Source organism: Eumetopias jubatus, unplaced genomic scaffold (genome assembly GCF_037043125.1).
Source record: "Eumetopias jubatus isolate StellerSeaLion01/CBP00866 unplaced genomic scaffold, mEumJub1_p1.0 scaffold_1, whole genome shotgun sequence".
Classification (NCBI taxonomy): domain Eukaryota; kingdom Metazoa; phylum Chordata; class Mammalia; order Carnivora; family Otariidae; genus Eumetopias; species Eumetopias jubatus.
Genome location: NW_028274807.1, coordinates 188,134,321 through 188,151,059, shown reverse-complemented (window position 1 = coordinate 188,151,059; position 16,739 = coordinate 188,134,321). Strand labels below are relative to the sequence as shown.

At 51.6% G+C, this 16,739-nt stretch overlaps 1 protein-coding gene across 1 annotated transcript; it reads right to left on the bottom strand.

The window, feature by feature from the left end:
• Nucleotides 1–2,238: 2,238 nt before the first annotated feature.
• Nucleotides 2,239–5,079, bottom strand: FEZF2 (FEZ family zinc finger 2). The gene is made up of 4 exons (XM_028110482.2): nt 4,216–5,079; nt 3,731–3,865; nt 3,413–3,545; nt 2,239–2,498 (listed from the first exon to the last, which is right to left on the bottom strand). Exons 1-4 carry the CDS (start codon nt 5,077–5,079, stop codon nt 2,239–2,241), a joined length of 1,392 nt encoding a protein of 463 aa, XP_027966283.1.
• Between the last annotated feature and the right edge of the window lie 11,660 nt (nt 5,080–16,739).

The following is a 16,739-nucleotide window of genomic DNA, read 5'->3' as shown; positions in this document are numbered from 1 at the left end:
TGGAATTCTAATGTACACGTTCCTATTTCTGAATCGGAGGTACTAAAAATACTCCCGCGACAGCCTGAGGAAGCTGTCGCCGTCCTCTGTGCAAACAAAATCGACAATTCTCCTTCCCTGCGCAATGGGTCTGCAAACTGGGCGGGGGGCCGGGACCCAACCTTTGGCTGTAACCTGGTCAGAGCTTCCACGCAGCAGCCGAACGTCTTCCTCCGGGTCCCAGCCTGGGCATTCATCCCCCACCCACGAGAACTGAAGGCCGGTTGGGTTCCCGAAAAGCCTCCCGGATTTCGAATCCCAGCGCTACCCAGTCCTGTGACCTTAGGCATATCATTTGGCTTATCTCTGTCTCAATTTCTTTGTCCGTCCATAAATCATCCCCAGCTTGAGGGTTGTGAACATTCGAAAGAACGTGTGGCGAATGCCTGGAATGGAGGCAAGCCCTCGGGAAATAATCGTGGAAGCCCCCTGGCGCTAGCAGCGCTGAGCTCCTACTGTATACCGGGTGTTGGGATAACCCGCGCTCAAGTCACTTTCAAAGTTACGGGCGAGTTTCCTTTTGCATTAACTATCTTTCCCTCCAAATAACCTCCACTTGCCGTGGAAATCCGCGTGGGATCGGCCCCCAGCTGCCGCCGCCCTAGCCCTTGCAATGGCAAGGCTGCGTGGAGCGCGCTCCCCGGCCCGGCGCCGCGTTTCCTCCCCACGCCTGGAAACATTGTTCCAGAGACGTGGGCTGAATCGCGGCGCGAATATTAGGGTGTGTGTGTGTGTGTGTGTGTGTGTGTGTGTGTGTGTGTGTGTGTGTGTGTGTGTGTGTGTGTGTGTGTGTGTGTGTGTGTGTGTGTGTGTGTGTGTGTGTGTGTGTGTGTGTGTGTGTGTGTGTGTGTGTGTGTGTGTGTGTGTGTGTGTGTGTAGTGGGGGGAGGTCCGGCGCGCCGAGCCAGTAATCTGAGCTCTTGATTATCCAGATTCGGATCAAACGGGGCGGCGGCGGCCGACCCCCTCCTGGGAATGATTAGATGATTAATGTAATGCTGTTTGAAGGGTCTCTGTTTTCTCTCTTAATTTGGGTCATTACTTAGGAAGCAAGCGTGAGATCATTTCATCAGCGTGCTCGGCGGCGGAGATAGCTATTCAGAAAATGGGCTAACTGCGCGGTAATCAGGGCGCTGGAGGCGGCGGCGGCGAGCTCCCGGAGTCCGGGTGCGCCCTCCCGCGGCAGGGCGCACAGCACCCGGAGGCTGGCCCCAGATCAACAGCAGCGGCCAGGGAGCCCCAGAGCTCCGGCTGGGCTGGGGACCCTTGGCCTCCAGCTTCTGTCTCCCGGAAAAACTGGGAGGAAGAGTCTCCCCGCCCCCGCCCCAGAGGTCGCCCAGAAAAGGGAACATGCCCAGAGGCTCCCCGGCGGGGCAGTGCCCTGGCCATTTGCCCTCGCGCGGCAAGGCGATTTGCTGAAAGATGCACCTACACCAGCTCTCCTACACCCAGACACTTTTAACCCCTCCTTTTTCTTTTAATTTTCTCACCCAAATAAGGCAACACCCAGAATCCCAAGCATCGGAAGAGTCACCAAAGAAAAACTTGGCACCACGTGTAGGCCCGATGTAGACCTTTGCTCCCTCGCTCCTGGTGTGTATGGGGTGGGGGGCTCTTAATATGCAGGCGCCGCAAGAACCCCGGTTTGGCTTCACCCTGGTCCCAGCGCCCCAAAGGAAGTCGCATTTGGGCAGGGAAATGCTATAAACGCCTATTTCCTTCTCATTCTTTGGGGTTGCCGAGCTGACCCGGAGGCGGGGGGGGGGGGGGAGAAAACGAGCACGAGTGATTCTGTTTATTGTGTTAGACATGTATATATTCCGAGTTCGCTTGTACAGGAGGATTTACATGGCTGTATAAAGATGGCTGGGGGCGCCACGCTCTTCCGGGGCGTTCACGTGACAGGCTGGGGTGAAAACCCGCCGCCCGAGGAGAAGCGGAGGCCTGGAAGGAAATGCGTTTCAGCGCACTGGGTTTAAATAAGTTTCCCGAATACACAAAGGTGGGAGCCACGCGTTTGCTGCCAGTCATCGAGGAAACGTTTAGCTTTCCAAAAAATATGCTGGTTTCGATAAATAGATTTTAGCCTCTCTGCTATAGTTTTTTTTTTTTAATTTTCTTTGAATTTTAGAAATAAGTTTATACGTGTGATCTGTTTTGGGGCTGGATGGGGCTGGAAGGGAGGGCGAGGCAGTAGCTCTCAGCTCTGCACTGTCCGAGTAAGGTCCTTTGTGGAGGGCGCAGTAGGCCCCACGCTGTCGTGGAGTTTGCGCACGTGTTTCTTTAAGTCAAAGTTTCTGCAAAACCCTTTGCCGCAAGTGGCGCACGTGAAAGGCTTCTTGTCGTTGTGGGTGTGCATGTGGAAGGTCAGGTTGTAGACCTGGTGGAAGGCCTTGTTGCAGATGGTGCATTTGTACTGCTTCTCGCCGCTGTGGGTCAGCTTGTGGTTCTTGTAGTTCCCTACGGGAGACCAAAAACAAAAAAGGAGGGCGGGGGGAATGAAGTAGGACGCCCCCGCCACCCCCCGAGCGTCCCGGGGTTGGCTCAGGTGCCCGCGCAAAGAAGGCGACGCTTGGCTAGGCGGGCGCGACCTCTCCGAGTGAAGAAGTTGTCAAACTTCGTCTGCGTCAAGCCGAAGGCTCTCACGGCAGGATGGAGGGCCGAGTCCCCGCGTGGCCGCCCCGCGCCCCTGCCCCGCCCGGTGCACAGGCCCCGCGCAGCGTCCCTCCCGCTGTGCTGGGCTGGCGGGGAAACTTTTGCACAACCCAGAGACGCACCGGGTCCTCCTCCCCGCGGCTGCCTCGCTGGAAGAAATTCGCACGAACCCGGGCTTCGTCCCTCAGTTTCTGTTTATCTTCTCATTTTAAAAGTTACTCCCTCTGGTCCACCCCCCCCCCCCCCAGCTACCACCTGGAGATCCAAAAGTGCCTTGGAAAACCCAAGCTGGGCGCGCCCGGCCTGGAGGTGTTGGGGACAGGAATGGTTTCCCCCAGTCTTGTTATTCCCAGGAGGTGGAGTTTGCCTCGATTTTTTTTTTTTCATCTGAAAGGGGTGTCCCGGCTACAAAGACAAGCTTTTTCTATAGGGCAATAGCCTCTCTTTCTCCTACTTCCTTTCCCTCGGCCCCTTTCTTTCTTCCCACCTCCCAAACTCAGAGTCTCCCCGTGCAACCAGCCTGACTCCAGCGAGGTTTACTAACCCGGCCCGAGGAGCTCCCACCCAAACCCGTCACAACCCGATTCCAAAGAAATGCTGCGCCCGAGCTTCCAGCTCTCACGCTCCCTCTCTGCGGATCCTTCTTTGCCTTCCCGCTCGCAGCGACCCGCCGAGTCCCGAGGTGAGAGGTGAGGAGAGGGCCTCGCCCCGCACATTACCTTTTTGGTGAAAGCCTTTGCCGCAAAATTCGCAGACGAAGGGCTTGTAGCCCGCGTGGATGCGGATGTGCGTGTTGAGCGTGGAACTGCGGTTGAAGGCTTTGCCGCACTGGTTGCATTTATGCGGCTTTTCCTGCGGAAAGGGGCGCGCGCACAGTAAGGCCAAGGCCCCGGCCAGGAGAGGCCACCTCAGGGGCCCCTTGAAGGGGTACCTTGAAGGGATACGGGGCCCCCGGGAGGGATAAGGGGAACCCTTGCCACCGTCGCTCAGGCGCGGGGTGTTGCGCGCGGGCCGACCTGGACCCGGGGGCCACGTACCTGGGTGTGGATAATTTTGTGTCTGCAGAGCGTGCTGGCCTGGCGGAAGCCTTTGCCGCAGACTTTGCACACGAACGGTCTGGCTCCGGTGTGGACCGGCATGTGGCGGGTGAGGTTATAGTGCGCATTAAACACCTATGGAAGGACACGAGGGGGCCTTGTGGTGTGTCCGGCCGAGAGAGGCTAGAATCAAACTGGGGAGGCCACAGCCTACACCCCCCAACCAACAGTCCCTTCAGAAACCAGAGCCCTTTTCATTTCACAAAGCGCTTCCCAGCCCACTGCGCACGCCAGTCCCGTGTGGCCGCTGACAACGACATCCCCATTTTACAGAATGGGAAACTGAGGCCCAATAGGCCCCCAGTGTGAGTAGTAGGTAGCTACTGGGGAGCTCCTGAACTTGAGAAAAGGGAGGTCCAGGCTGCCTCAGGGAAGCAGCTGTCCCTGCTCATCCCTCCCATCCCCCCGCGGACCCGGGGCCTCACCTTGCCGCACACCTCGCAGGTGAAGTTTTTGGGCTTGCCGTCCGCAGAGCCCCCAGGCAGCTTGCTGTGGCCCTTGACGCCACCGCGATCGGCGGTTAGAGCCGAGTTCTCCTTCAGCACCTGCTCCAGCGGCGCGGGCAAGCGTTCCTTATGGGCATAGGGGGCCGGATGGGGGAACTTGTCCGCGGCCAGGCCGGCCAACTTGGCATTCTCCAGCAAAAAGAGCTTGGGGTGCGCAGCCAGGGCGGCGGGGGCCTGTGCATTGAGGAGGCCGGATGGGAAGAGGTGGCCTCCGAGGAGCTCAGACGGCGGGTACGCGGCAGAGTCCAGGTAGTTGAAGTAGTAGAGCGAGCCGCTGGCCGGCAGCCCCACCGCCTGGTTGATGACCTGCGGCTTGATGACCCTGCCCGCCGGCAGCGCAGACGGCGCCAGGCCCAGATCGGCCTTGCAGCACACGCCACAGTTGGTTTTGCACAAGCCGCTGGCGCCGCACACCGGGGCCCCCCCGCCACCGCCGCCACCACCGCCGCCGCCGCCGCCTCCTCCTCCTCCACCGCCGCCCGCCCGGAGGCTGCTTTTCCAGAGCTCGGAGTAACTGAGCAGCGTCTTGGACGGCACCTCGTAGCCTAGGGGCTGGAGGGGGATCATACAGGGCAGCGGCGAGCAGAGGTTGAGCAATTTCTTGCCCTGGCCGCCATCTGCCTCCAGCGTCCCCGGCCGGGGCTCAAAGGGCGCACGGGGCTCCGACGTCTTAGCCATGATGCGCTCGATGGAGAAGGCCAGCGTCTTGGAAGTGGCCGGCGACGCTCCAGCGCGCGGGCAGGCCGGGGGCACCATGGTCTCCAGGGAAGCCGAGCTGGCCATGGCGCGCTGAGCCGAGCCTTGCCGCGCCGGACTGGGCCAGGGCGCAGCCTCTCTCCTCCTAAGTCTGCATTCCGGAAAAGGCAGGGAGGGAAACCGCAATTTAATAAGCACCTTGTCGGGTCCAGGTCACCCATTTGCATTCAAATGAACAGGGGCAGAACAAAGTGCACCCAAGGGTACCAAATTACCGCCCATTAACCCGGCGCGCAAAGGAACCCACCAGCCCCTGCCCTAAGACTTTGAAAGGGGGAAGAAGGGGGAGGGTTTACAAAGGAAAAGGAGAGAGAGAAAAAAAGAAAGAAAGAAAAGAGCCTCAAATTAACCCCCCCTGAGCCGTTCCCTGGACCCTGGCCTCCGCCACGCGTGCGGGGAGCTGGACAGTGAAGGGGCAAAGTTAAAGAGGACCAGGAGAGCCACCTCGCATTTACCTCTTTCCCCCACCGCCAAGGAGATGCGTTCCGAGCCATGCAGCGTGTCTCCTCTGTCACATTTTGATGGCAAACATCTTCCCCTCCGCGTGAGATCACTGTCTTTTACATTCAGCTGACATCACATGAAGTCACTTGAAGTGGAATGACATGGGCGGCGGCGCGGCTCCCGTAGCGGCCCCTGTGTTCCCCCGCGCCTGCCGGCCGCCGCCGCCACCGCCCCTCAAACTTTAAAAGGAGGCAACTGGCGCCCGCGCTCCCCTCGGGAAAGTGCGAGCGGTTCGCGAATCGGGAAGGAGGGAAGAGACGGGAGGGGGAGGGGGAGGAATCGTGATGGTTTTGCCGGTGGAAAGAAGGTGGGGGGAGCCCAAACCCAGGCAGAGTTCCGTGCGTGATTCACAACTTTGGGGGCCTATAGGTTTGAGGGACGCGGGGAGGGCAGAGGGTCCTGCACGCGCCGCCCCAAAGGGCCCCTGGGTGTCCGTCTAGTCGCTGAACTATCCCTTAGCCCTCTGCAGCCGAGCTGGGCATCGTGCTAATAAACTGCCATTTAGCCACGGAGCCGGCGCCAGCCCCGAACACGCGCAAATGATAATTACCTCATTAGGATGTGGCGCATGGACGCGGGCGCCGCGTTTGGAGGGGGGAAACTTGTTAATGGGGAAATATTAATTTATGCAAAAACAACGAGCTCGCCTTGGCCGGCGTCGGGGGTCGGGAGAGAGCTCCCGCCGCCTAAGGACGACCCCGTAGCGTCCGGAAGAGCAAGGCCGCGCGCCCAGATCCCGGGGGCCTCAGCGCCCGGCGGGTGCGCCTCCCCCTCTCTGGCCGACTCCCCGCCTGCGGCTGGGGGAGACTGCACAGCAAGCTGGAGGACTGTTTGAGATCCTAATCGATCAGAATCGCTGATTTGTGATCGGGTTTCTGAGGCAAAGCTGGGCTCCGCGGCTGGTGCGGGGAGGATCCGGAGGGCAGCTCTCCCGGCTGATGGGTACTTACTGTTTGTATAATTGAGAAGGTCCAATCTCCACCTGTTTAAGGAGCAGATTGAAACAGCAGAACCTCCCCTGGATCCTATTAAAACGTTTTTCCTCCTAAGGCCATTCAGTCGAACCAATTTTCCGAAGTGATTCATAGAGCTGAATTCTGCCAAGGCAGCTCTTTCACTTTTAGCCACTAAAGCACCGCGTGGAACCGGGTTTTGTGTTTTTCTAAAATAAAGAGAAGGATTATCAGAGGGGAAAGGGAGGGGGCTTGAAGGGGGGCGGGCAGAGACTTAGTGTGGCCAGAGGTACAAGCGGAGGGAAGAAAAGGCCCTTTTCTAGACAGGCCCCAAGTAAGTTCGGAGGAATTCAGCGTTTTGTGCCTGGCGCACAAAAGCAGCGCGCTCCACGCTCGGTTTGGAGGGGCTGAATTCATCTGTTTGCAGACCATTCCACCTGCGTATCACAACAAACTGCTCAAAGACGCTCCAACACTTTCAACAGGCCGGGCGCTCTTGGCGACAACAAAAGTGGTCGAGGCTGAGGGTTCTTGTGGGGGTAGTGGTGGGGGGACGGCCAGCCAGGGAGAGAGCGAGAGAATTAGGTTTAGGGAGGAGGAAGGGGGGTGCAGGGGTTTTTGAAAACTTTTGGACGGTTTTGTTTGCGCGACAATTATATCTTGCCAGCCGGCTTTTGCAAGACCACGAGCTTTGTAGCCGCAACCACAGTTTAAGAGGATTACGGTGGGTATAATATGAGCAAACAGGGTTGAGGGTTTGATAGTGAATTTTATCTCCAAAGATACACGATCTTGTGGACCTCGAGAAAATGGCACTGGAAGCAAACCCTTTCCTTTTTCACTCAGGAACAGGTCTTGAGGAACTGAGTATCCTGCCCGAGGCCTCTCAGCTGCAAAACATCCCAGAAAAGAATCAGGGAGAGAATGGGAAAGGTCTAGTTGTAACTGAAGGCAAAGCGCTCCTTTTCCCTTCAGAACTTCTCTCTACTATCCACTCCCCCGCTGCCGTGCAATTTCAGACCCGATATTGACCTGGCAGGTGAGGGAAAGGACCAGTGTACTTGGAAAGCAAGGGGAGGGAAAAAAGAGAGGTCTCCGAGGGAAAGTGGCCTGGAGGGTGACATCCTTGGGTGGATTTTCTCACCCTGCCTAGCTGGGAAACTGCCTCTACTGCCCCAAAATTCAGCAGGCATGAGTCTGTCCCCCTAAAACCCTTCTCCTCCAACTTCCAGATTTCGAAGCTAGAAAGAAGCTTGCTCGTCTGAAAAAAAATATTTCCATATACAGCCCATTGAATTTAGATGTTCAGAAAGGCGGAATTCCAGACCCAGTGTACCCCCATCCCCATGTTAATGTGAAAACAACACAGAGGAACCCCCCCACACACGCTACCGCCACCAAACATGAAACAAACCAACAACTCACCCCGACATTGAAATAGTATCAATACACCCGCAGGGGCTCAAAACCCGAATTTCTATCCCGACTTTCCTGTGTGTCTCGTTCAGTCACCGGCACTGCACCCCAACCCCCTTTCCAAATTGGGTAATTGTTGATCTCGGCAGCACGAAAGATCTGCTGGTTTGAAAGCTCCATCAGGCTGAAAGGCTTCCAGAGGCTTTCCGTGAACCTGTCTGGCCATCCCTAGCGCTTTTTGTAACTGCATAAGCCGTCCCGCTCTCCCCCGCATCACAAAGGAGTGCTACCTCCACAGAAAGAAAACATTTGGGTAAAAACAAGTTGCCCCTAATGTGCCTCTCTTTCCAAATGTTGGGTGAATACACTGGCTTTTATAAAAGTATTTAATTAGCTTCCACAAACTTCTCCTTCCCTTGCCCGCAGATTATATTGAAGTGGAGGGTTGGAGACTATTTTACACCTTGCCACTCACATGTTAATTAATCTCTATCTAACCCTAATTGCAGTTTATTCAAGCACCGCTCAACAGCTCACCCACACAATAAACACTGATCCTACTTTTATACATATTACTTCACGTTAACACATTGAGTAATTAACTCCAGTACCAACTAATAGTGCAAACAAATATTTTCTGTAAACGAGATGATTTCAGGCAGAATAAAAGAGGACTAGGGAAACGTGGCGCTTGGTGGAGGGAGTGCTGAGATTTCCATTCGCTGCCCCCCAACCCTTGAAATTCATTCTCATTTGCAGCATTTTTTTTTTTGAGGCTGAAATGTTAACAAAACAAAACAAAACAAAGAGGAACAACCATAGGAATGAAAATTTGACAATTTTATGAAGTTGATGGCAGTGTTCCGCGAGATGAGGGGTCACTTTTTTCTACCTACACATTTTCAGTGATGGGGGGGTCCAAAATAACGCCACGTGAAGGGCAGCAGGAGGCTCCAGGGATAAGCAGATGTTTCCGGGATGTGAATCCTCCTTCGCTCAAGTTTTCCAAAGCTTCCCGCGCTAAAGAAGTCCTGTCCTTCAAAGCAATGGTTAGAAGTGGACCAAGACTGTGGTGATAAATGAGAGGTCCCATCTGTCTCCCCAGTCCTGACTGGTACAAAAGCTCCACTTTGGAGGTACAAGTGCCCTGGGTGGGCAACCGGACAAAGCAAGCCACCTCACGCGGAGGCACGCGGTCTTGGCCCAGGCGAGGCCCACTAGGCCTCAGCTCGTGCTCCTCCCCAGGGGCCGCATTTCGAGCTGCCCTCCTACACGCAGGCCCACGGCGGACGGTCAGCCTCACCTGAACCGTGCGGCCGGCGGCCTACTACTCTGGGCCTGCCAGGCCTGGACCCACCGTGGGGGTCTTCCTCCACCCTGAGGCCTCAGCCCCGGGCCCCTCTCCTTCCGGCGCCTCAGCCCAAAGCCAGACGCTTTCCCCTCGGCCCGTCTGGCCCACGCGTGGTCCTCAACACCTCGGCCCGGGTAGAGAGCCACGGCCAGAGTTAAGCCTGACGCCCCTCGGAGGCCTGTGCTCGTCCCCACGCTGCAGAGCGGGGTGCCAAGGCCGGGCGCTTCTGCGGCTCCGCTGGGCCTGACCGACGCCGCGACCTCGGGGATCTGCGGCTGTGGGACGCCGCACCCGTGCCAAGCCGCTCGCACACCACTGATTGGGGATCCAGGCTCAACCCCAAGGCCTGGAGCGCAATGTTTTAATTGAAATCGCAGGTTTAAGCCCAGCTGGCGGCTGTCTATTGGTTTTGCAAGGGCTTCTCTTGTGGGAAGCATATTAAATATGACTGGCGCTGCTAGAGGCTCCGCTCTCCTCCTGCCCCCTCCCTCTGGCCTTTCTGTGGTCACTAACCCGAACACTGTAATGATGACTTTTGTTTCAATTTTTTGTTGTTGTTTAATGCCAGAAGTCGCCCTCACTTTAGGACAAATTACTTAGCAGACGCCTTCCCGGGGTGGAGACAACCTCAGAGGAAAATCCCTTTCTTGAGCAAAAGCTCACACTTTGCACCACTGCCGGCCTCCCGGAGGAGAAAGGCAAGCGTTTCTACTGCAGGAGAGGTGTTGCACTTCCGGCTCTGGTCGCTTGCATCCATTGGTTCTAGATGACAAGAAGCACTATTATTTTAAATATTATTATGATTTTCTCACCTGAGCCTTAGGTTGCAATACTTAATACATCCCGCCATCTCCCCAGGGAGCTGAGCAGCTCGGGGGCCCACGGCGGGCTCGAGGCTGCTGGGCTTAGGCAAACCCCCACCGGGCAGATTTGATGTTTTCTCCCCGCTCCTCCGTAACTTGTTGGGAAAACAAAACAAAAACCCCAAATCAAACTTCACGGGTGAAGCACTCTCCCTCTCTCCCTCCCTCCCTCCCTCCCTTTCTGACTTCTTTCTAAAGGGATATTTAGGATCTGATTTACATGGTGCCACGCTTAGCCGCTGAAAATAGATTAACTTCTGAAGAGAAATTTTTCTGCGATCCTCTTTTTTTTTTTTTCCCACCCCCCCAGGAAGCATTTTATTGAAAACATTCGGGCCGGCTTGCCAGGAGCGAGCTTGTCCAAGGCTCAGGGGCCTCCGCCTTCGGTGCGCGCGGTTTGCAGGATTAGTGCGGCCAGGAGACAAAGAGCCCCAGATACCCCGGCCTCGGGTGGCCGGGCGCGCCCGGAGAGCTCCGGGGCTCCGGATACCCGCACGGAGCGCGCGAGCACAGTCTCGGGCCCGGGCCTCCAGGGACAGATGGGCCAGAGTCGTCTGCATCTGCCCGCGTCCTCAGGGAGGCTGCGGCGCCCACAGCCTCGGTGGCCGAGCGCCTGTCCCACTGCACCCGGCGGCGGTTTTGCAACACCCGTTGCATTCGGGGACTAGTTTGCAAATCTCAGTGCACCCACGGACTGCTTTTCACCCTTGAACGCGAGAGGCGCTTATAAGCCAAGGGCGGCCGGCTTTGCAGCCAAGAGGAGAGTCAGGCGGTGGTACAAACCTATCATGATTTCCAGAATCCTCCCAACCCCCTCTGCCATCACATCAGAGGACATTAGATACGTATTTGGAAATCTGGAAATACGCGCTCCTAGGCCAGAGGGATTCTCCCCAAAGAGCAGATCGGCAGTCTCTACCCACTCAAGTTTAGTGAGCTCTTCTCTCTGACTACTGGATGCATATATAGTCACAAATTAAATACAGGTTTAAATATGTATGTAATTAAGTATACATATTTAAATACATATATATGCGTTATGTATGCGCATTTTGTATATATGTGTGTACATGTATATATATTCACTGCTATCGACAACCCTTCACTTAGAAATGCCATTTAATTAGGAATCTGATCCAATACCCTCGCGCAGCAATTTGTCAGCGGCCGTGTCATTTTGCGAGGCGCAGTGGGGACGGCAGGCGCCTCACGCAAATGCGTTTTCCTCTTGCGATGCTGTTTTGGTGTGCAACCCAGAGGAAACAATCATTTATGAAGAAAAATTGATATTACACACACATACATATATATACACATACACATACATGTGTGTAATATATACATATTGTGTGTGCATACATGTGTGTGTATACACACACGCGCACACACACACACATATATATGAAATTAAAAGGCATTTTGGTGAGTGACTGGCCCTGCCTAATTCGGGTGTTGAAGATTTCTGACTTCCTGGGAAGACTGCTTAGGATCCTCCCCGTTATTTAACTTGGCAGCTAGTTAAACTCCGCGGTGGAGCCTGCTCAAAGGTATTAGTGTTAAGTGCTGAGAGCTGGAGTTAAGCCGGCAGGGAAAAGGAAGGACTGGAAGGGGCAAAGGGGTGAGAGGAACTGATTTCAGATTTGTCCAAACTTCTGGAAATTTGCCGGGCAGCATAGGTCTGTGTTGGCTGGTCTGTTGGTTAAGAACCTGAAATGCTATGATCACTTTTGAAGCGAATCCTCCATTCTCTCCTTTGGTGGGTGGTTTGGTTTGGTTTGGCTTTGATAGGCACTTCCCAGATGTGCGGGCAAAAAGTTCTTTCCAGCCTGGGTTTCTTGAGGTCTATACTGTTCAGCTGAATCCCATCTTCTCCAGTCCTGGGTCAAGATTTCGGTCTGAGTGCTCCACCCTGGTAGTCTGTAGACTGACTTCGGTAAAGACAAAATGGCAACTGCAAGGATGTTGAGTAGAGCTCCATCAAGAATGAATCAGCCTCTTGCTGCTTCTCTTGCTGTCTCCCTGACACACAGACCCTCTCTTTGGGGATTAAGCTAGGGTAGCAATCAGTAGGTGATTACTTATTATTGAGGGCCCATTACATGCCAGACACAATACTGAGTTAATACCCACTCTCCTTAGTTCTCACTTCTTCCTATGAAGTATATAGTCATATGCCCATTATACAGATTTGAAAATTGAGGCTCTTGGAGGCTAGATAACATGTCCAAGGTCACATAACTGGGAAGAGTTTGTTTTCAGAACCTGTACTTGTAGCCACCATACTAAAAACCCAGAGCTAAACAACTAGCCTGAATGGCTGGCAGGGTATAAATTGGGACACTTTGAGAACCTGGTTGGCAGTATCTACCAAAGCTGAATATTTGCATTCCTTAGGACCCAGCAATTCCACTCCTAAAAATATACTCAACAGCAATGTGTTCCTATGTTCACTCAAAGATGTGGACTGGAATGTTCATAGCAGTGCTATTGGTAATAGTCTTAAACTGGAAATTGAATAACGATCAAGTGTGGAACTCATAAATAAATAAATAATGGCATGTTCACAAAATGAAATACTATATACATCAATAAGAAGCAACAAACCATTGCTACACTAAATAGCACCAGTGAATATCATAAACAATACTGAACAAAAACAGATCCAAAAGACTACATATTGCATGATTCCATTTTTAAAAGTTCAAAAATAGGCAAAATTGGGGATACAAGGTGGGGGGGTTCTGAGGTGTTAGTAAGGGTTTATTTCCTGATTTGGGTTTTAATTTGTGGATATTTATCAAGCTGTGTATACTTATTATTTGAATATTTTTTATGTATTTCTTATACTTCTATATATCTTTTAAATATACTTATTTGGTCACATTTCTATGTATCTATTATAATATCTCTATATCTGTTAAATAAGTGAATAATTAGCATTAAGTTGTCTGATTTGCCCCCCTTCCCCAGAACCCCAAAGACATAATGCTCACCTGCCTCTTGAGTAATGCTCCTTGAATTTCTTCCTCTAGACCAGATAATCCCATTAGTTAACTGACCTCTCATATAGACTTTTAAAAACAAGCTGCTTCCAAACTCCTAACACAGTTGTCTTTGGAGCCTGGGCCATTGATCCAACTTCCCAGGGAACCTGCAATGGGCTCAAGAATGTTTGGCTTAATCAGGGGATTTTACTTGAAGCATTTTTCTCACCCAAGACCTCAGAGGAAGGATGGCAGCTTTGACCTTGGACCTGTACTCTTTGCCCAGGGCACCAGGTGAAGAATGTCAGGCCAGGAACTGCCTCAAACTTTCCAGAGACACAGTCTGGCAAGTTGCCTTGGGAGGTGGAAGATCTGGTTGAAGGCAGGAGGGTGAGGTACGGGATGATGGTAGGAATTGGCATTAATAGAAAGCCCTGGCAAGTCTTTAGAGCTCAACTTACTGGGTCTTGGCCGTAGACAAGACCAGGGGGAAAAAGACCAAATCTTGGCTCTCTGGTAAGTGACCCAGTTAGCAGAACTAGCGGTTTTACTCTGGGAGAGGGTGGCAAAGTTTATTTTAGCAGGAAAAAGCCTTGGGATACAGAAATCAAACCAAATACTTGACAATCCCTTTGTGCAAATCTCTGGTGAATTCTGCCAGTGGCACTGATTAGAAATCTGATCTCAGCACTTTAGGAAAGATACCAAGAACCTACAACTAAAGCAATTAAGGGGGGAGTGAGGAGGTAAGAACTGGTGCTCTAATTTAGATAGACTAAAAATAATTCTCTCGTCCTGAAAGAGTGAGAGGAGATAAGACCCAAGGTGATATAATTAATTCATTACTTAGCCAGCACACCTATCTTGAGATTTTCTATATTGAGCACCATCTAGATGCCAGGGATGTAGTGCTTACCGATATAGACACGATCCCTGCCCGGCTGCAGCTTACATTCCTTCACTCAGCCAATAGGCATGCATCAGTACCTTCTGTAAACCAGGCTTTGTGCCCAGACATGGAGAATGGCTAATGGGTGTGACTATGTTTGGTCCAAGATTCTCAAAGAGGGCAGTTAGAGGGGAAAAAGTAAGAAACAAAAGCATATCCAAAGAACTCCCCGACAGGGAAGTTAGAAAATTTAGAAACTTCCCGCCCCAACAGAGGTGGCAGGCTGAACTAATAAAGAACAGGTTTCTGGAGGCATCTGTGATGGGTGGGTAAACTTCCCCTTTGGCAGCTTGCTGCCTGGTGATTTTTCTAGATACAGGATTCTGGTCTGGGTGGACTTGGGTCTCCCTGGAGCATGCTCTTATGGGACAGTATGGAACTCCTTCCTGGGTTTTGTAGGGCTGAGTGTCTTTGTGGCACTGTGGGTTCTAGAATCAGATCAAGTTAGAAGCCTGGCTAATCAGTCAGCTGTGTGTCAACAGGCAGTTTAGAAAAACTCTCTGCAAGCCGGAGTTGCCCAGTTTTGACAGGAGATGGACATCTACTTGGGCACAAGGTGGCAAGGACTAAATGAGAAGATGCACGAAGCTCAAGCAGCCGTGACTGGCCAAGGGAAAGCACTCCATGTGTGTTTGCTATTGTTATTACAAGAGCTATTGTTATACATAAACATGGTCCTTCAGTATGCCTGGAGGAGGAGGAAGAGGGCAAAAACATTACTTTCTTTTTTTTAATATTTTATTTTTAAGTAATCTCTACACCCGTGATGGGACTCGAACTCACAACTCTGAGATCAAGAGTCGCGTGCTCCACCGACTGAGCCAGCCAGGTGCTCCCCCCCAAAATTACTTTCTTGTTTTTGTACAAAAAACTTCGTTCTTTTTCTGATTTAAAAGGTGATGGGTGAAGAAATTTGGGGAAAGGCAGAGGATTACAAAGAATATTAAAAGTGTGCATAATCCTTCTATGGAGAAATCACAGACGCACGAGTGTATATTCTTTCTATGCATTGACAGGGTTGACATCATATGATATGTACTGTTTCATGATCTGCTTTGCCACTTAATATAGCATGACTATTTTCCCACTTTAAATATGCTACTAAGACATAATTTTAATGTCTCTGTAGTACTCCACTATATTGGCTTTAACTGAGTTAAACAGTCCATTATCAATGGATATTTAAGTTGTTCACATTTTTTTTTTTTTGCAATAGCTCCCGTCAGGAACTTTCCCATACATATATTTTGTGCATAGCTAATTCCCATAGGACAAATTTTCAAGAGTAGAATTATTATGGCAAATGGTATGCACATTTTTAAAGCTTTAAATATCAACTGACAAATTGCCTTTCGGAAGTAGGTACGATGCCTTTTCCCAGCACCTTCACTAACACTGGGCATTATCACTGAAAAAAAAATCCTTACAAATTTGATAGGTCCCAAATGGTCTCTCATTGCTATTTCTGCCCATATGTTCTTGGCCAGGACAGACTCAGGTACCAAGTTATGGAGAACTTGGAATATAGAAATAATGGTACAGACCTGGGTGATAGTAGAGATGAAGAAATATGGGAAAGGATGTCTCAGAGAGAGAAATTTCCAGAGAAATGGGAGACCAGTGTCACATATTTTGTGGCATCCAAATGGTTCTAGATTGCTTTAGGATTTGAATATTTCCTTGAGAAACATTGCTCTTCAGAAATCCCCAGTCAGAAAGCAAGCTGCTGGCCCCTTCATGTCTTCTAGACCCTCTGTCCCTTCTTGGGTGAGTTCACCCCTTAGGTCCCACATGTGGGTACTGACCTGTAGCTGGAGGCATAGCAACCCCATGAGCCGGAGCCTCAGGCTAATGAGGCCAAGGTGGTCTGTGACTCTCACAAAAGTCACCCAAAGGACTATGTCCTGGCCTCGGACAGATGTTTGTAAATGTAAGCTCACTGGCCAGAAGGGGACACTCCTGAGAACAGGTGGACCGGTGCAAACCTCTCCCCATGCCTAGAGAAAGAATCAGAAGGACCAGAGGAAGGAAGTTCTAGAAAATGAGAAGAGTGGTCCAGCCCATATCACACAAATAGGAGAGAAGGCACATAGTGGAGGGTTATTTATTCACAAGAGCTAGATTTTCATGTCCAACTTGAGCTTCTCCCTAGCCAGCAAACTGCACGCTTTTCATTTACCTTTGTGATTTCTGTTGAATCTCTCCTGCTAAATAAAAAACAACTGAACCTTGTTGTGAGGGCTTTTCAATGGGAGCACAGAATATAACAAACCCACATACCCAACCCCAATAAAATCAGTCCCAGGCCAATCCCGATTTCTCTCTATCCCCATCTACTCTGCCATCCTATTATTCTAAAGCAAGTCCCAAGCATAATATTTTGTCACCCATAATAATTTAACTACCATCACCTAAAATATCACCTAACATCATCAAATACCCAGTGTCCAGGTTTCCAGTTTTCTTATAAATGTCATAACTTTAAGTAATCCTTTGTTTTCATTATGATTCAAACAAGGTCCATACATTATGATTGATTGTCAAGGCTTTTAAGTCTCTTTTGATTTATAGATTTGTCTCCCCCTCTCTTTTTTTCACCTCCCCTTGCAATTTACTTCCTGAAAAAAAAAAATCAGGTTTTTTTTGTCCTGTAGTTCTCATAGTCTG

Coding starts and splice junctions, on each gene's coding strand:
- FEZF2 (XM_028110482.2), bottom strand. CDS start 5,079: ATGGCCAGCTCGGCTTCCCTGGAGACCATGGTGCCCCCGGCCTGCCCG. Junction 3,866..4,215: donor CCTGCGAGGTGTGCGGCAAG/GTGAGGCCCCGG, acceptor GTCCTTCCATAG/GTGTTTAATGCGCACTATAA. Junction 3,546..3,730: donor ACAAAATTATCCACACCCAG/GTACGTGGCCCC, acceptor CCCTTTCCGCAG/GAAAAGCCGCATAAATGCAA.